The sequence below is a fragment of the Arvicola amphibius genome, chromosome 2 (genome assembly GCF_903992535.2).
Source record: "Arvicola amphibius chromosome 2, mArvAmp1.2, whole genome shotgun sequence".
Lineage (NCBI taxonomy): Eukaryota > Metazoa > Chordata > Mammalia > Rodentia > Cricetidae > Arvicola > Arvicola amphibius.
In genome coordinates this window covers 161,424,590-161,445,172 of record NC_052048.2, presented here as the reverse complement: position 1 = coordinate 161,445,172, position 20,583 = coordinate 161,424,590, and the positions used below count along the sequence as shown (strand labels likewise).

The following is a 20,583-nucleotide window of genomic DNA, read 5'->3' as shown; positions in this document are numbered from 1 at the left end:
CAAGACTTCTTGGAAAGAATACACGGGAGGACTTTCTCAGTAATTTAGGACAGCAAACCTTCTGTCAGAGCTACATCCCAGAGATCCTGGCAGGCTATGGTAACGCAGGCGACATCCTAGGTAAAGTGACATCAACTCCCTGCTGGATGCTGCAGGTCCCCTGGGACAGTTTGGGCGTGGCTTTCAGAGAGGAGCTTAGCCAGGGTTGGGAGGAGGAGTCTGGGGCTGGCGCCAGGGTCGAGAAGTATCACATAGAAGGACTGGTTTATTGCACACAGAGGTCTTGCAGCTCCGTTGAAGGCTGAGCAGAAACAGACTTTGAGACCGTTCAGAAAGTGGAGTGCTGAGGTGAGGCCAGGTTCTCCCCATCTGTGAGAAGCGCTGGGACGCACGTGATGCCGGGCGGAGCATGGGTATGTCTGGTGACCGCGCTGATGCTCCTGGTCCTGGGAAAAGACCAGCAAGGTAGGTGACTGGAGAGGCTAGCACAGAGGCAGCCTGTAGCTGCGCTTGAGAACCGACTTTTCTGCTTACTCAGTGGTGTGCCCCTGACTTGGCACCATCTGGGCACCTTTCACAGCCAACTTCTCCCTGCATTTACTTTTACTCTCAGCAGCCGGAGCCTCCTCTTCCTGAAACGTCTTGGTCATTTGTTGTTGTGGTTTTTGTTATTTTGTTTTTATTTTTCTTAATTCCCTGTGGATCTCTTGATATTTAAATTCCGTTTAATTTGCTGCAAGAACCTTTGCCAAATCTGCCGGTTACTATAGAGGAAAGTGGGTCCGAATTAGTTAGAAACTAATGAACTCCACTTCCAGGCCACCTCTGGAAACAATTGGAGAAAGTTGCATCTCCACATAGTCCACTGAGCTAGTTTTGTGTATGCTAGCTTTCCCATCGGTTGGTACAGTCAGTTTGCTACACCCTCCTCCTTCATCAAACCGTGACAGAAAGATGTCCAGTAGTGAATTTAATGGCACAAAACAGAGCCACGTTCCCCAGCCGGTCTGAGCTTCTTTGTGCTCCTACCTATAAGAATATTTTACACGAAAGGTCACTTGGTCTTGTAAGTTGCTTATTCTTTTTAAGAAGTAAATGACACATACAGCTACCCGCAGCTTGAAGAAAAGCCGCGTGCACCATCTCTAAAGGTTGAAGATAAAATTGTCTTTGCGTCATCATGTCAATCTTGGGCACTTTTATTAATGTAAATTTGGTTTGAAAGAGCAGCACTGAGGGAGAAGCAAGCACTTCCCCCACGTGAATTACTTCCTAAAAATATCATCAACACTCAGTTTATTTCTAGAAACGCGTTTCCTTAGTCAGGTGCCATTCATCTGCGACTTCGTAGGTTTGCCTGGATTTAGCAGGTATTAAGAAAAGGCTTTCCTTAAATTAGTGTGATATTTGTACATATTCATAGGCGCAGAACTGTGTGATTGCATCCAGATACGCAGTGCATAAAGGGCAAATCAGTCCATACCATCTCAGTCTTAATAAAGCTGTTTTTTTTTTTTAAATCATTGTTGCTACGGACCTTTGAATTCTTCTCTTTCTAGTTCTTTATAAAGTATATGACACATTTGTGTCAACTGTAGTCATCTTATTGTGTGGCAGAACATCATAACCTATTCCTTGTAGATATTTACAAGCCAATTATTTCATCAACGTTTCCTCCTCCCTCACCCTTCCTAACCCATAGAAAAAATGCTATAAGTAACTTTTAAAACTCATGTATAAGTACTAAATATGCAGCGATTATATCTCTAAAGAGGCTTGTAAGCATATTTATTATACATTCAAATATTTAGAAAGATGCTTCTAAGTTTACTGTAAATCACACTAACAGCTCTATTGGGGCGTGTCATAGAGCATACATACCACTCACCTAAAGCGCACTTTGGGTGCATCATAGACCATATATATCACTCACTTAAAGCACACTTTGGGGTGCATCATAGACTATACATACCACTCACCTAAAGCACGCTTGGGCATGACATCCACATAACCAGAGATATGTACAGCTATAGTCAGGATCAGAGTCAAAACGGAAAACCGTGCCTTTGGATATCAAAACTATTATCCCTATCTACCTTCTCTCTCCCATCATAGGCCATCACTATTCTGTTTAAGTGTTTGTCGAGTCTGTATATTTTACATAAACAGGATCATATTAAAGATATCATTTTTCATATAACACATTATTTTACAGCTTACTTGTCTTTGTGTTGGGAAAACATTCCACTGCTAGGAGAAGGTACATTTTGTGTGTGCATTTTTCTATTGATGTCGTTGTGTTTCTTCTGTCTTTCTGCTCTTATAGATAATGCTGCTATGAGCATTGCTGTACAAGTGTTTATATGTACGCATGCTTTTATATTTTCCTAGAAGGAGATTTACTGAGTCATCATACTTAGCTATGATTGACCATTTTTAGAATAGTTAATGCCTCTCCAAAGTGGCTTCACTGTCTTATACTCCTATAGCATATGAAGCTTTCAATTTATTCACATACCTGCTAACACTAAACATTACCTGACACTTTAATTTTAGCTAACCTGGTGGATGTTAGCTGGTATACCTTATCGTGGCTTGATTTGCATTTTCCTGATTAATGGTTTCAAGCATGTCTTATTTGTATGTGATATTGACATTTCATGTGTTCTTCGAGAAGAACCCTTCTTAGATCTTTTCCCCAAGAAAGAAAGAAAAAAAGAAAGAAAGAAAGGAAGGAAGGAAGGAAGGAAGGAAGGAAGGAAGGAAGAAAGAAAGAAAGAAAGGAAGGAAAAAAAGAAAGAAAGAGGTCTTGTCCTTTTTGTTGACTTATATGAGTTCTTGGCATATTTTGCACTCGATTCTCTTACTACCTATATAATATGTAATTATTTCTCCATTATGTCTAGTGGATTACTTTTTAGTTTTCTGCATGCTGTGCAGCAACAAGCAATTTGTGTGTGTGTGTGTGTGTGTGTGTGTGTTTGCAAGCCCATGCTTGCTTTAAACTCTGACTCCTTTCCTCCTCATCTTTAGCAAGTTGAGGTTACAGGTATGCACCACCATATAGCATATACCACTATATGGAGTTTAAATTTTTAATTTTTAATGAATTTTTATTTTCATTTAGTTAGTATCTTGACATATTTCTGAACTAACTCTCGGCTTTAGATAATCATGATCTTGCCTTTTATAGTAAGCCAGAAAACAATCTATGATAAGTACCAAATATATTGAAAGTCCATTTGCATATTCTGCCACTGTGTACCTATCATTTATAACCTGGCACATTCTCTTAAAGTATTTGAAATCCAAGTATTGAAGATCTCATTATAAAATGCTTAACAGACATAAATAACATCAGAAAGTAGAGGAAGAAACAGGACTGTAAACTTATACGAACTTCTCTTTCCAGCAAAATACACTGAGGCTCTTCTGGAGAGTGTGTCAGTCAAGTAAGACCATTGATGACTATGAAGGATTTGCAGAGGTATTCATTCAGTACTTGACCAGGATCAGCTTGCCCTTACACAAGAGTCTAGAACATCATCACAATGCTATGCATGGATTCTAGAGCCAAGGCTGGACTAAGGCTTTTGCAGGATGGCTTTTTCATTATGAGTATTTTTTTAAACTTTCTACTCCACATTCTGTAAGAGACAAGTACATTTTTAAGAAATAAATTATAAAATTATTTAAAAATAGGAACTACTATTAATTCTATTCGTTAAGGATTTTCTCAATAAAATAAAGTGAAATAAAATTTTCATTTAAATAGTATATACTTCTCCAACACTGATAGTGTCACATAGTAATGTCCCTTGCAATATCCCTTCTGCTGCTTTGGAATAGGGAATATTATTCAAAGCAGCATAAAAAGAAATGTGAGGAGTATAACAATACTGAAGGAGAAATAACACATAGAATTAAAATAGACTTATGTGTTGAGAAAATTACTAAGTTGTTGGACCACTTGCTATGCCAGAATGAAGAGCTGAGTTTAGATGTCAAAGGCCCATGTAAATACCCTACATGCAGCCTGCACACACTTGCAAACATGCTTACACACATCACATTTCCATGCACATGAGAAAGAAAATAAACTTACTGAGTTTTTCCTAAAGAAAATCATTTTGAAGGTAATAGATCAGTAAAATTATTTCTATAATTCATGTAAATCCAATTACTATTGCCCTTTAGAATAATGTCTTTAATTTTTTAATCATGTGCATGTTTTTACATTGAAAGGTATTAGAATTTTTAAGAGTAAGTGAAATTATGGTGCATATGCTTATTATAATATTTATCATTAATATTTATGAGAATTATCAAAGTTATTGGAGTTATGGAGGTGAAATTCTTCTTAAAAATGTGCATCTATGGAGGAGCAAGACCCTTGCAGTGATTTTAAAATCTTGTAGTAAATACAGGAAACTTAGGTAGCAGGCATTTTACAGTTGCAAAATAAGAATGTCATTAAAAAATTACTTGAGCATATTGCATTTTGCCGTCTAGCAGAGGTAGGATTTTAGTGCTTGCTTTAGAGAAAATTTGTTCAAGAGAGACCAGTAATGACATGGACATTTAGAGGGCTTGACCCAAGAGGAATCCTTTCAGCACTGGTGACTTGTGGTCACAATGAACACATTTTAATTCAAGAGCACACAGCTCTGTTACTCTTTCTGCTCAAGTCGAATGAAAATAAAGACCTCAAACATACACTGTGACTGGCCTTGAGTTGCTTGTTATCGCTACAGAAAGTGCAAGCTAAGTCATCTTTGACTAGCTAGATGTCCCTGATACTTTGATGGCCTTTTTTCCTGTGTGCAATAGTGAATTTATTTTCTTTCTTTGGGAAAGAGAATCAATTTTTATTTGAAGACTTACTATGTTGGTAAATGCATGGCATGGAAATTTTCTGTCTAGCTCCAGAATGCTCTCCTGGGGGCCACCAGTTTCTTCGGAGTCCATACAGAAGTGTCCACTTTGACTCAGTGGACCTCCAGCATTCTGCTGCTCAAGACCTGCTCTGTGACTATTCTCTCATCCCTGGATGGTACCGATTTTTCATCTTTGACAGACCCGCTGAGATGCCAACCAAATGTGTTGAGGTATGTTTTTCCCTTACTGAAGTGTTACCTTCATTCTTGGTAGATTGATTTAATTTGAAATATTCCTGTAATACCTAGTTCAATGGTAATGGCTATAATAGAAATGTTATGCTCCATTTAAGCCACAAGTGTTTTGAAACATAATAACTTAGATAATTTCCACAGCTGTGTAACACAGTGTAATAGAAATCATTCTCCACCAAATTATGTACAACAGATATATTCCTGGTTACCCTGTTAGAAGGACGAAGTGTCAAATTTGAACATAGACCCAGGTATATAACTGCAGGAAAATGACATTAAGGAATACTGTTGAATTTTTTGCTTCAGTGCTTCTTAGTTGCCACCTGGCAATTCCTTTCGTAACTATGGACTCTTATATATGTCAAAACCTACAAGCCCATCACCTTCTTCTATTCCATGGCTAAGGAAAACAGATTGCCAGTGAAGTTTCAGTGTTTTTCAATGCAGCATATATGATTTGCAGGGTGTGTGTGTGTGTGTGTGTGTGTGTGTGTGTGTGTGTGTGCGTGTGCGTGCGTGTGTGTGTGTGTGTGAAGAAGCCAGTTGATATTAGATGCCTTCTTCAATTGTTTTCCACTTAGGTTTTGAAGTAGGATCTCTTACTGAATCAGGATGTCACCAGTGAGGCTTGACTGATGAGTCAGAAATCCCCAGAGATCATTCTGTCTCTAAATACTCAGTGTTGCCATGTATAGGCAGGTTACTTGTGACCAGTTAGGGTTTCATTCACCCCTGTTATTGCTATTATAATCCTCTCCACATAATCTACAGACTATGACTTAACTCTAAATATCGTAAAAACCTATTTCTTCACAACCTCTGTTTGTGTTATGAAAATGGTGAGAAAGTATTTGGACATGACATTTATTTGGCAACTAACATGTTCCTTCACTGTGGATATTATAGGTTGGTCGCCTCACTCGATTTCACGGTGAGACTTTGAGGTAGCTAATGCACCTCATTATAAAAATGTGAATGTAAAATTGGAGTCATGTAACCAAGTCATTACAAATAGGAACAGAACAACATGCAATATTGCCAGAGATGAGTTCTCTGACTTATCACAGACCTCCACTAGCTCCACGGAGGGTTCCGAGTACTGTCCAGGCACAAGCAACTTTTGGGTGAAATATATATCTTTACACTAGTATTGTAACCTTGAATAAATATGCTCAAGTTGACAATCATCACTAATGACTGTGCTCTGTATCGCTCTGTATTGTACTACTCTTGATTTTTAACCCAGAAGACACAGCTATATATAAGACCTGCAGTGAGAATACATTAGCAGAATATTGTTTATCTTATTGTCATATATATTTCAAGGGTAATTTAGATGTGAGTTTTTTTCCCCAACACTAATGAAAAAAATAAACCTCAGAAAAAGCATTTATTTTTAACAATGTTTAATGTAAATTTATGTCAGTGCTATCTTATTTTTTCCTTTTTTCTTTATTTACCTTTTAAAAAATCACTTTTGTGACATTTTATTGGAAAGAAACCAAAAGTCATTAGAATTTGAAAGTAAAGTTTGAGAAAAATTTGGGAGTAATCACAATATTATTAAGTATTTATGCTCTCTTTCTTTAGCTCATTTAGTTGATTCTAGAACCTTACAGACATGTGAAGATGAAACTGGCTTTGCTTGGGTTTCCTGAAGTTCAGCACATGAGTACATATCATCATGTTGTCTGTGGTGAAGAAGTGTCCACCGCTTTACATGGTCTCAACAGTCAAGTGGTCTCTCCCCACCCCACCCCACAGGAATGTTGAAATACATTTCTGTTCATTTGGTGTGAAGTAATACACACAAATCCTAGGAAACAAAGCAAAGAAAGGATAAACATTATAGCAGTGTTTTTCATCATTAACATCTTCCTACTCTTTCCTCTTATTTATTTTGTTTGCAACATACTTTTGTAGATAAGTACACTATTAATGTGTTCCTATATTGTAAATTATTTCATGTTATTTTAGAAATAACACATAATCATAGTAACTTTAGAATGTTTAATAATTTTTTATAAGTAAAATTAATGAAGGTATCTTTTAAGACTTTGAAACATATGTTTAATCTATTAGAAATGATGATATTTGTTATTATAGCAATAGATAAAAAATACATCTCTTGATACTGCATAATCTCTTACATCTATTAGACATTTGTATTTCTTCTGAGAATTATGATTTTGTGGTATTGGAATTTGTAAATGCATAAAATTACATGAATAAAATAAATATAATAATATAAATAATATAAAAATGAATCACAGCATAGAAAAAATACTATTTAAAATGTTTTTCTTATCTAATTCTTATTTAGTTTATATTTTGGGATTATTATTTAATTGTATCTATCAACCTTTACTTTAAAATTTTCAGTTGCTTTTAGTCATTGAGATAACATGATTAACAACCATGCCCTAGATAGTGATTATTGCTTATTTTTACCTAGATGTTACAATTTTATTTACATTTTTTCTGAGCTTTTTAAGACCTCTATTCCTACCAGAGAAGGATTCTGGGGACCTTGCCCGACGTCATGCACCTTTTGTCTCTTCTCAAAATTGAGGGTTTTTTGCCCAGCTTAATTTGCTATTGAATTACATTTTTCTACCTGGAAATAATGTTGATAGTAGGCCTCAAACAATTCTTTAATTCCATTTTCCAAGTTCCTAAATAATTTTTCTATAATACCTTTTTTCTCCACTGTTGTTTGTTGTATCTTCACTCTGAATGAATATCAAATATACATTATCTCTAGCAATTGTACAAAAATCTCTAAGACCAGCTGGTATTGTGCTATATATTAATACATTTTCGATTTAACTTGTCTTGTTTTATGATGTGTTCACTGTTTTAGTAAATTATTTGAAGTTGAATTTCTCATTTATAAAACAAATGTAAAATAAAAGTATATACATTGAACAGGTCGTATAAGTATTAATATTATTTATTAATATTAATTTAGTGTTCTCTAAATTTACTTTCTCATGCAGTAGATATATAAGTGGCTTGGTTTTCTTAAAAGATTTATTTATGTGTATAATGTTTTGCTTGCAATGAATTTACTTATACAACATGCATGCTGGGTTCATCTGTATGTATGTACTTATGCAACATACATGCCTGGCTCCCAGAGAAGTTAGAAGAAGGTTATGGGTCCCCTGGATTTGGAGTTAATGGTTATGAGTCACAGTTTGAATGCTGGGATCAAATCTATGTCTTCTGTGAGAACAGCACATGTTCTTAACTGCAGAGCCACATCTCCAGCACCAATTTATTTAATTTTAGACTAGTAAATTTAATTTTAGTAGCAAATTGATAATTTACTACTTTGGAGATTATATTAGATTTGAAGGTTATTAAAAATGTGAAATTTTTATTTGAATGAAATTAATTGGATTTTCAACCTCTATTTTCCCTGATATAAAAGATGAACCACTGTGGAACTCAGGCCCCCATCTGGCTATCTCTGAGTGGCTCAGAAAAACTTCCCCTTCCTGGAGAGATCAAGCCACTGACAGCGTGTGCCACTTGGCAGTTTCTGTTTAGCACTGAAAAAGACTGCTGCCTCTTTCAAATCCCTGTGTCTGTTAGAAACTGTGGAGATTTTTTTGTGTACTTCCTGCAACCCACCCAGGGATGCATGGCTTACTGTGCTGAAGGTAAGGAAACATAATGAATACTTTGAACTATTAATTGTGCATTTGTACTCTGGACAGGTTGTACTGAGCTAATGTTAGCAGGAAACTTGGTTTATCATTATTGCTAAGCTGAAGTTTAACATTCTGACTTAAGTTGTACAGGTTAGTTTTCCGATATTTATTAGTCTCCTAAAATGCTCAAAAGTATATGTTGCTGTGACTGTATTAAAGCAGACTTACTGTGCCTAATGCCTGAAGGGCTTAAGAAACATGATTTCTTCTTGCCCTTCAACTCTCCAGTTAAAACATGACAGATAGTAAGAAAAGGTGTGAAAATTTGGACTTCAGTATTATTTTACTTTTAATTAGACAAACTTAATGAGTCTTTATACAGATCCTGGAATTACTTTTATCCCTGGTGTTGGTTACTGTAAAGATCAAGATATGTATAATCTCTTCTATAGTGGAAAACCTCAAACAAGTCATAAAAAGAAGCTTGATGTAACTCTCAAAGAAGAGAATATATAGCTATGTATTCTACATGCAAAGTTCCCCTAAAGATTTGCAATCATGTTTGCAATGTGCTTGTATGTTGGAGTGCTTGCATAGCATCTACATAGTTTTAATTCTCAATAAAACAAAAACTATAAAATAAGAACAAACAAACAAAACAATACTAAATAGTATTTGCAGTTCCTGTGTCACCTAGATTTTTGTCTTTGTTTTTTTTGATTGTGGTCAGGACTTCAGAACTTGTTTGCAACTGTCACTGAATGAAAGGGAAAAAACACCAGTGGTTTCACAGAAAAGAGGATTGCAAGATGCCATTTTTGATTAGTGCTAACATTCCTGGTGCTAGAACGGGCTACCAGGCATCATCCATGAGCTTTCATTAAGGATCCCAGCCCTAGAGAGGAATATAAAACAAAAATGGGGTAGGGGAGGGGAGGGACAGCTCTCAGATACACGCTCCTTCTGAGATTCCAGGAGGCAGGATCATCTGTAGAGGTAAGAGCCATAGAGTACTTATAAACTGAACAATCATGACTAAAACTTTTTTAAATATCTGTGTACATTTTTGTCAAGGAAGTCTCTCTAAAGTCCTTTGGGTAATTATCAGAAAAAGAAGTATCTATATTGTGTTAAGAGTATATTCAGTATCAAATGAAAATGCCAAATTGTCCTACAAAGTGAAGTGACTTGTCACTTTGTGTTTCAATAAGAAATAAGACTCCTGCAGCCCAAGAATTGGAAATTATAAGTGTTCTCTGATATTCAATAATGCAGACCTCAAAGGAGGTGTGAAAGCTACAAGTACTTCAAAATACAATCACTGATCATAGACTATCTCTGTTTGATCTTATCCTTAGAGGAGAAAAACCCTTATGAGAAAGTCCCAGAGAGAACAACTAGGAAATCTTATGACCACATTAAAACATACTCTCCTAAAGAACTGTTCATGGATATATGTGCTTTTATACATTTATAGTCATTTAATTAAATATACAAATTTAACCTTTTGCAGCTATTTCTGATGTGAAGTTACACACATGTGGCCCTGGAGAAATAGAAATTGGAGGTGACTGTATTGGTGTGTATGGCTTTAGTTTTTATATAATGTTGTTATAAGACAGTGACTTCTGTGACTATGTTTGTTCTGTGGCTTTAATTTAATGTTGAATTATGCAAGCACCACAGCCTGGTAGAAACCAGCAATAACAGTAACTTATTTATTATGTGTGTATAACATATCCCTCAGGCTGGCAGAAGCACAGAGTTAAAAACAATTGTAAATATTGGCAGATTCATTCACAAGAAAATTTGACTATTAAACTTATTTTCATAAAAATATAAATATATATGTACCTACTCTGTCTTACTTAAAAAAATCTACCTTCTAGAACTATTCAAGGACGTGTGAAACACAATAGTTAAAACAATATTCTTTCCTTTCTTTCATTGTATATGTGTGTGGTTTTCATGATAGGCTCTAATTTAATTAAAGCCTTTAATTAAAGCCTTGTGTAACCCTTGTTGTCCTGGAACTTGCTTTGTAGACCATGCTGAGCTTGAACTCACAGAGGTCTGCTGGCCTCTGCCTTCCAAGGGCTGGAATTAAAGGCCTAACCCACTAACCACTGGATCATATTCTTTTATAATATGGAAAGATATATATAAAAAAACCCTGTAAATAAGCCAGCACACTGGTGTACATCTTCAACCACAGTAGAAGCAGGAGGATTGCTGTAAGTTTCTGTTCAGTGTTGGCTCCATAGAATAACCCTCCTCAAAACAAACAAACAAAAGTTAGTCATTTCATTGTGTCCACAGACAAATATGATTCCCTAAAATTAGTTTTCATCTAGTTACTATAATTAATAGGGTTGATTCTCTGTTCTCTTCCATTTGCAGATTGGTTCGCAGGCATCTTTCCCAGTAATTCTATCAAACAATCATGGTGTCTCAAAGTCTCTGCCTCATTAGAGCCTGTGATTTAAATGTTTATTATTTCTTTTGGTTTTTAAGTTATAATAGTACAGAAAAAAACAGTATCCCTTAGTCATTGTAACAATAAGCACATAATATGATTTCTGATATACTATGGATATTAGGCATCTCCTAACTAGGTATCAGTATTAAAGAAATAAAACTCTTTTCCTTTTTGAATAAATACATTTCAGCTGGTGCTGGAGGTGTACTGAGTGATACAGAGACTTTCAAGTCCTGGTTCCGAATCCAGAATTACAGAACACAGCAGACAAACTCATGTACTTAACTTCTTTAATTACTTATTTTTCAAATTGCGATATTTAAAACAAAAAAAAAACAATCTATTCAAAACTGTCGAGAATTCAAAGCGACATGAGTGAAAAACTCCCTATGACTATGGTCACTTCGCCTAAGGAATTACTACCATATTTATATCTGTGCCTACTTTAATCTCCGCACTTGGGAGGCTGAGGCAGAAGGACCAAGCTTCAGGCCAACCTGAGCTAACCTTCAAGAGACTTCAACCTGTTTGTTGTTATTAATTTTGTTAATTGTAAAGGAATCATTTACTGTTAGTCATTGGGATATGGTGTCTGACAAAATGATGCTCGAAGGAATCTGAATTATGTTTTCTCTATAGAAAGGCCTTAACACAAGCTTTTCAAAATCTGCAAGACTGATCTGGAAGGATAACTTTGTAACTGTCACAAAATAATAATGGATGCAATAGGAAAATGTGTATCTCAGAATATTTTTTAAAGTGCCTAGTAAAATTTTATCAGTAGGATATTTTTCTATTTCTAAAACAAAACAAAATTCTTGCAAATTCTTCAATTTAACTTTGCAAATGCCTAGAATTATAAAACAAATTGTGAACTATTTATATGGGTCCTAGAAGAAAATTCAGAAAAATGGTAAGAGTCAGGGAGTTGTCTAGGACTTCAAATTTCACTGCCAGCATACCCACCATGCAATGAACCCCAAGTTATGATGAACTGAGTTAAAAGCAAATTATAAAATACATATTTGATATGTTGCTATGGTAAATAGTTATATCTCAAATAAGACGTTATAATGCCTAGTGACTAAATTTTGTTTGTTCTGTAGTTTAGAAAAGATAATTGCCTAGGGAATGTGAACCAGTTTTCACAATCCAGACTTTGCAAAGATTCTGCACAATTAACCTAAGTCTGAGTTAAGCTACCATGCTGTCAGTCAATATGCATAATAGTTTAAGCACAAGTGTTTCCCTTTGTTGCCTTCTAGAAAATAACCGTTTTTCCAGACTTGCTTCCCCGTCTTCTTAAAGTCAGTCTCAATGCTAACACCAGTTTATTTATTATCTTCAGTTCCATTTTTAGTAAGGTTGTTTTCTTTCTTCAGGATGCTTGACTCCTTCCTCCCTGTGCTTTCCTCCCACCAGGCTGGCTATCCACAGTATCACCTCCTCCATCTCCAGGCAGTCCGAAGGTGACAGTGGAGCTGGTTGACTCACAGGTGTTTTGTAGGTGTGCTTTTGATGTCCCTCCCATGAACAACTCAGTAGGATTCCTCATAGCCTGGTCTAGGTTTTCTTCCCAAGAAATCAAAGAAGAGCTGAGACAAGAGAGCACTCTTCAGGCATTTTCCCTCTTAGAACTTGATGGCATAAATCTCAGACTTGGAGATAAGGTATGTAAAGCAAAAACAAAACAAAACAAAAAAACCTAGTATATTCTTATCATGAATATATTGACTTTCAGAATTGGATGATTTAAAATTGTTTTTATTGACTTATATATTTTTATCTGCTCCCCTCCTTCTCCCCTCCCCTTCTACATTCTCTGATGATCCCCACACTCTGCATTTACTTAGGAGATTTTGTCTTTTTCTACTTTGCATGTAGATTAGGTCCATGTATGTCTCTCTTAGGGTTCTTTTTGTTGTCCAGGTTCTCTGGGATTGTGACTGGTTTTTCTTTGCTTTATGTCTAAAGGACACTTATAAGTGAGTACATATGATATTTATGTATCTGGGTCTGGGTTACCTCACTCAATATGATGTTTTCGAGATCCATCCATTTGCCTGCAAATTTCAAGATGTCTTTTTTTTTTTTGCTGTGTAGTACTCCATTGTATAAATGTACTATATCTTCTTTAACCATTCTTTGAGGGACATTTAGGTTGTTTCCAGGTTCTGGCAATTACAAATAATGCTACTATGAACATAGTTGAGCACATGTCCTTGTGGTATGATTGAGCATCCTTTAGATAGATACACAAAAATGATATTGCTGGTTCTTGAGGTAGGTTGTTTTCTAATTTTCTGAGAAATTTAAGACTGATTTTCAAAGCGGCTGTACCAATTTGCACTCGCACCAGCAATGGGGGAGTGTTCCCTGTACCCCATATCCTCTCCAACATAAGTTGTCATCAGTGTTTTTGATCTTGGCTATTCTTACAGGTTTAAGATGGAATCTCGCAGTTGTTTTGATTTTCATTTCTCTGATGACTAAAGATGTTGTGCATTTCTTTAAGTGTCTTTCAGCCTTTTTAGATTTATCTATGAAGAGTTCTCCGTTTAGGTGTGTATCTCATTTTTTATTGAATTATTTGTTCTTTTGATGATGGATATCTTGAGCTTTTTGTATATTTTGGAGAACAGACCTCTGTCCAATGTGGGGTAGTGAAGATCTTCTCACATTCTGTAGGCTGCCATTTTGTCTAGTTGAGTGTGTCCTTTGTTTTACAGAAGCTTTTCAGTTTCAGGAAGTCCCATGTATTAGTTTTTTTCTCTCAGTGTCTTTGTTATTGGGGTTATATTTAGGACATGGTTTCCTGTGCCAATGCATTCAAGTGTACTTCCCACTTTCTTTTCTACAAGGTTCAGTGTGGTTGGTTTTATGTTGAGGTCTTTGATTCATTAGGACTTGAGTTTTGTGTATGGTAATAGATACTGATCTATTTTCATTCATCCAAATATAGATATCCAGTTTTGCCAGAATTATTTGTTGAATATGCTTTCTTTTTTTTTCATTTTATATTTTTTGAGTCTTTGTCAAAAATTAGGTGTTCATAGGTGTGTGGATTGATATTTGGGTCTTTGATTCAGTGCCATTGGTTTTTCTGTCTGATTTTATGCCAATACCAGGCTGTTTTCAGTACTGTAGCTCTGCAGTAGAATTTGAAATCAGGTATAGTGATACTTCCAGAAGTTCCTTTATTGTACAGGATTGTTTTTGCTATTCTGGATTTTTTGCTTCATATCCATATAAAGTTTGATTTTGTTCTTTTGGGATCTGTAAAGAATTTTGCTGGGATTTTGATGGGCATTGCATTGTATCTATGGATTGCTTTTGATAAGATTGCCTTTTTTTTACTATGTTAATTCTACCTACTCAAGAGCATGGGAAATCTTTCAATTTTCTGATGTCTTCCTCATTTTTTTCTCTCAAAGTTTTAAAGTTCTTGTCATACAGGTCTGCCATTTGTTTGGTTAGAGTTACTCCAAGATATTTCATGTTATTTGTGGCTAGTGTGAAAGGTGATTTTCTCTGATTTCTTTCTCAGCTCATTTATCGTCTGTGTAAAAGAGCTACTGATTTAGTTTGCTTGTTAATCTTGTATCCTGCTACATTACTGAAGGTGTTTATGAGTTGTAGAAGTTCCTTGGTAGAATTTTTGGGATCATTCATGTAAACTATCATATCATCAACAAATAGTGAGAGTTTGACTTCTACTTTTCTGACTTATATCCCCTTAATCTCCTTTTGTTTTCTTATTGCTCTAGCTATAACCTCAAGTACTATATTGAATAGATATGGAGAGAGTGAACAACCTTGTCTTGTTCCTGATTTCAGTGGAGTCACTTTGAGTTTCTCTCCATTTAGTTTGATGTTGGCTGTTAGCTTGCTATATATTGCTTTTGTTATGTTTAGGTATGCTTCTTGTATTCCTGCTCTCTCCAAGACCTTTATCATGAAGGAGTATTGTGATTTATGGAAGGCTTTTTCAACATCTAATAAGATGATCATGTGTGTGTGTTTTTGGTTTATTTATATGGTAGATTTCATTGACAGATATTTATATGTTGAACCATCCCTGTATCTATGGGATAAATTGACTTGGTTATGGTAGATGATTTTTTTATGTGTTCTTGGATTCAGATTGCAAGTAATTTATTGAATATATTTGTATCAACCTTCATGAGTGAGATTGGTCTGTAATTCTCTTTCTTAGTAATGTCTTTGTGTGGTTTGGGTTTGTTCCTTTTCTTTATTTTTTTTTCCAATTTTGTGGTGTACTTGCATTCAAAACATGACCTGGTGATTCTCTGGATTTCTTCACACCTCTTGTTATGCCCCCCCTTTCACTACTGATTTTGTTAATTTGGATAGTCTCTGTTTGCCTTTTGCTTAGTTTGGATAAATGTTTGTCTATTTTGTTAATTTTTCTCAAAGAACCAAGTCTTCTTTGAAACATTGATTCTTTGTATTGTTTTCTTTGTTTCTATTTTGTTTATTTCAGCCCTCAATTTGATGATTTTTTGCTCTCTAGTCCTTCTGGGTGAGGTTGCTTCTTTTGTTCTAGAGTTTTCAGGTATTCTGTTAACTCACTAATGTGGAATTTTTCCAGCTTTTTTGGTAGATATTTAATGCTGTGAATTTTCCTCTTAACACTGCTTCCATTGTGTCCAATAAATTTGGATATGTTGTGTGGTACATTTAACTGAATTTTAGGAAGTCTTTAATTTCTTAGTTTATATTTTCCTTGACCCAGTGGTGATTCAGGTGAGCATTGTTTAATTTCCATGTGATTGTGGGCTTTCTGAAATTAATGTTGCTGTTCAATTCTAATTTTAAGTCCTGTTGATTCAATAAGTTACATGGGTTATTCCATTTTTTTGTATCTGTTGAGGTTGAGGTTTGCCTTGTTATCTAGTATGTGGTTAGTTTTTGAGAAGGTTCCATGAGGTGCTGAGAAGAAGGTATATTCTTTTATGTTTGGATGGAATGTTCTATAGATGTCTGTTAAGTCCATTTGAATCATAACATCTGTTAGTTCCCTTATTTCTCTGTTAAGTTTCTATCTTGGAGACCTGTCCAGTGGTGAGAGTGAGGTCTTGAAGTCTCCCACTATTATTGTCTGGGGTTTAATGTGTGATTTAAGCTTTAGTAGTGGTTTTTTTTTCAAATGAGAGTGACCTTGTATTGGGGGCATAGACATTCAGTATTGAGATTTCCTCTTGATGGATTATGACTAATATGAAATGTTCTTCTTTGCCTCTTTTGATTGATTTTAGTTTGAAGTCTATTTTGTGAAATATTAAGATAACTATACCAGCTTGTTTCATAGGTCCATTTGATTGGAAATAATTTTCCCATCCCTTTGCTTTGAGGCATATCTTTCTTCGAGGTTGAGGTGTGTTTCTTGTATGCAGCAGAAGGATGGATTCTGTTTTCAGATCCAATATGTTTGTCTGCGTTTTTTTATAGGTGAGTTGAGTACATTTATATTAAAGGATATTAGTAACCAGTGATTGCTCGTTTCTTTTATCTTAGTGCTTTTTGTTGGTAAGGTTATTGTGTGTGTTTTTTGTCTTATTTGAGATTTGCTGCTGTGAGATCATCTATTGTCTGTGTTTTTGTGGATGTAGCTAACTTCCTTGGTTTGGAGATTTCCTTCTAGTACTTTGTGTAGAGCTGGGTTTTTGGCTAGGTAATGGTTGAATCTGATTGTGTCATGTAATATCTTGTTTTGTACATCTATGGTGACTGAAAGTTTTGCTGTGTATAGTAGTCTGGACTGACATCCATGGTCTCTTAATATCCTCATAACACTTGACCAGGACCTTCTGACTTTCTTTGTTTCCACTTTGAAGGCAAGTGTAATTCTGATAAGTCTGCTTTTTTATGCTACTTGGCTCTTTTTCTTTGCAGTTTTTAATATTCTTTCTGTTTTCTGTATGTTTAGTGTTTTGATTATTATGTGGTGAGGGGACTTCATTTTTTTGGTCCACTCTATTTGGTGTTCTGTAAGCTTCTTGTATCTTCATATGCATATCTTTTTTTTTTGATTGAGATAGTTTTTTTTCTATGATTTTGTTGACTGTATTTTCTGTGCTTTTGAGTTGTACTTCTCCTTTTTCTATTTTTATTATTCCTAGTTTTGGTCTTTTCATGATATCCTAGATTGCCTGATACTTTGTGTTAAGCTTTTGTTAGATTTGATGCTTTCTTTGACCAGTGAGTCTATTTACTCTATTGTATCTTCAGTGCTTGAGATTCTCTTTCCCCTCTCTTGTATTCTGCTGTTTATGCTTGCATTTGTGGTTCCTGATTGTTTTCTCATAAACTTTGTTTTCATAATTTCCTTAGTTTGTGTTTTCTTTATTTTCTCTATTTTGGTTTCCAACTTTTGAACTGTTTCTTTCATCTGTTTGATTATATTTTCTTAGTTTTCTTGAAGGGATTTGTTGATTTCTTCCAATTTTTTGTTTGTCTTTTCTTCCATTTCTTTGAAGGAATTTTTCATTTCCTCTTTAAGGGCCTCAAATACTCTTCTATAGTTATTTTAGGTCATTTTCTTCTGCTTCATCTATATTGGGGTGTTCAAGTCTTGCTGTTGTAGAACCACTAGTTTTTGTTGGGGTTGTGTTGCTCTTTGTGGTGTTGAGTGTGTTCTTACCTTGTCTACCCATCCATTCCTGATTGGTGTAGTTGTGGCTCTGTCTCTGGTGATCAACCATCCAGGTATCAGTGAAGCCAAGGCTCAGATGGTTGTTTTTGGTGGTGCAGTTGGGGTTATGGTTTCAGTCACCCTGGAAGTCACTCGGTATTCCTGGAGGTCACTTGGTGCTACTGGGGGTCGCTCTGTAATCTCGGAGATTGTTCAGGCCTGCTTCCAAAGGTCTCTTGCTTAGGCCTGCTCCCACTGAGATTGCTGGCTAGGGCCTGGACTTGCAGTGGTCCCTAGCTTGGGCCTGCTCCAGCAGAGGTCTCTGGTTGAGGCCTCTACCCTCTGCAGTCACTCCCTTGTACCTGCTCCTGTGAAGGTTGCTGACTCTGACCTAAGGCCTACTCTGGCAGAGGTCACTGGCTCAGTTCTACTCCCATGGAGATCACTGGCTCAGGCCAGAATTGTATTTTTACATTAAACACTAAAGGCTTCTTTTGTTCTCAGATTATAAAGCAGTAGATTCTTGGCTTTTGTATTTTTCTGCTTGGCAATTTTGGTGATTATAGGAACAGATAGAAGTGTCAACAATGTACTTTTGGTGACTGTTTGAGAAAATCTTTTTAACAACTTGCTTATTATCAATGAATCTTTAAAATTCTATGTCTCTTTCAGGTTTTAAAATTATATCTTTTATATATTGGAAATCAATGTTTTGATTTTTCAATGTTCATACCATTTTATCTACTTGCATATATATATATATATATATATATATATATGAAATAAAAAGTACACTGTACTATATATTGAGGTTCAAATATTAATATCTTATGACAGAATTTTCTCAAATTTTAGGCATGTGAAATGTTTTGGTTCTTTACATTTTTAATTTAATTTATTTCATTTTATCTTTTGTGTGAGTGCTTTGTTTGCACATGTGTGTACCATGTGTGCGTTTGATGTCCATGCAGCTCAGAAAGTTTATTGGATCCTCTGAATCTGGAATTTTTGATAGCTCTGAACCACCATGTGAGTGCTAAGATTAGAACTTGAGTCCCTCACTAGAACAAGTGATTTTAACTGTTGGCCCACTCTCTAGCCCCTGTTTTTTAATTTGATCATTTACCAACAATTTAATAAAGGATTTAAGGATAATAATCTTCATGTGTCTTTATAATGTTGCTACTAAAAGATTTTTCTTAACCATATTCATAGATATTCTGCAGTGCTTCCATCTTTTTATTGGAGAAACCAGATGTACAAAGCATTGCTGTTGAAAGCCAAGGATTTTTTGCAGGAATTAGGGTATGTAGCAGTAAGTATGAATGAGAAAGGTTATTTGCTGTGATTTTCCCATGATGGTTCTTGAACCTTATCAGAAAGTCTGGATGAAATAATCAGCATTTTTGAAGAATAACTGAATAATTCTCATATATAACAAGCTTGAAGACACGTGCGAATAGGTTGAATTTGGGGTGTTCCTTGGCTTATGCTGGCTTTGTATCCCAGTAAACTCATCATAAATTGAAAATAGTGCAAATCAAAAATCATTCAATGCATCTAAGATCCTGGCATCATATCTTAGCAATGAGCACACTGTGGAATATTGGATGTTGACCCTTTGTGTACCATGGCTGACTGGGAGCTATAGATGGTCACTAATACATAGCATCATGAGAAAGTATGCTGCAGATATTGCTAGTTTCAGGAAAGACAAAAATCAAAGTGTAAATTCTACTGAATGTAAAATTGTACACCGTGATAAGGTAAAACTTCATAAGTCAAGCCATCATAATTAATGGACTTGTGTGAAGAAGGAACTAAAAAAAAATACCTCAAGTCAGAATAATAATAGATAGAGCAAAAGGCTCTATTTTCATAAGTCATTCTACCAGATACTCTATTACGTATTATAAGCAGGCCACTGTTTGGTTGTTGTGCCTGCTTGAAGACAAATACCAGACGAAGGGCTAGCACCTGGGACTTAAGCAGAAATGACTCACAGTTCTTGGATTTATGCTTTGCCGTAATTGTGCTAACTAAGCCACATAATTCTTTTGGTTGCTGCTGGTCTCACTGGATGAGTGCTGACTTATTTCAACGGGTAAGAAGAAGTGACAGGAGATCGTGATGAGTGGAAAGTACAGAATGTAAACAAGAGCTAGTTCCAGGACAGGCTCTAAAAAAGCTGCAGAGAAACCCTGTCTCGAAAAACCAAAAAAAAAAAAAAAAAAAAAAAAAAAGAGTTGGAAGCTGGAGAGCAACACTGTGGGGGATCTCACTCACGGAATTTGAGGGTGCATTGGATTCATTATTGTTCAAAGACAATATAGAAAATTGGCCAGTTGTGAGAACAGGATTCAGGGATAGGATAAAAGCCTTTGTCGAGCTAAAGTCTATGTGCACTTGGGTAGAGTGCAAGAAGACCGGATTGCATTGTCAGATGAGCTAGTGGTGGGAGAGCAAGCAGAGCTCTGACCCTGGGAACACAGGAGCCTTTTGTTCTGCATTGGTATACAGTGTTAAACAATGTCAGTGGTCAGCCACTGTTTCTCATTAGATTAACAGAGAAATAGTAGTAAGGAGCAATTCTTTGGAGAGACAGCTACGACTTGAAGCTGTGAGAACAACAACAAAAGATTTCCGCTACTACACATG

General features: G+C 35.7%; 1 protein-coding gene across 1 annotated transcript in view; it reads left to right on the top strand.

Annotated features, from left to right (window-relative positions):
* The first annotated feature begins 395 nt into the window (after positions 1–395).
* The window catches only part of Vwde (von Willebrand factor D and EGF domains), a 63,020-nt gene continuing 42,832 nt past the window's right edge, over positions 396–20,583 (top strand). Inside the window, exons 1-6 of the mRNA XM_038319439.2 lie at positions 396–465; positions 4,924–5,108; positions 8,569–8,800; positions 10,305–10,370; positions 12,693–12,940; positions 19,141–19,230. Coding sequence (XP_038175367.2) covers positions 396–465; positions 4,924–5,108; positions 8,569–8,800; positions 10,305–10,370; positions 12,693–12,940; positions 19,141–19,230 — 891 coding nt within the window. The remainder of the gene's footprint in view (positions 466–4,923; positions 5,109–8,568; positions 8,801–10,304; positions 10,371–12,692; positions 12,941–19,140; positions 19,231–20,583) is intronic.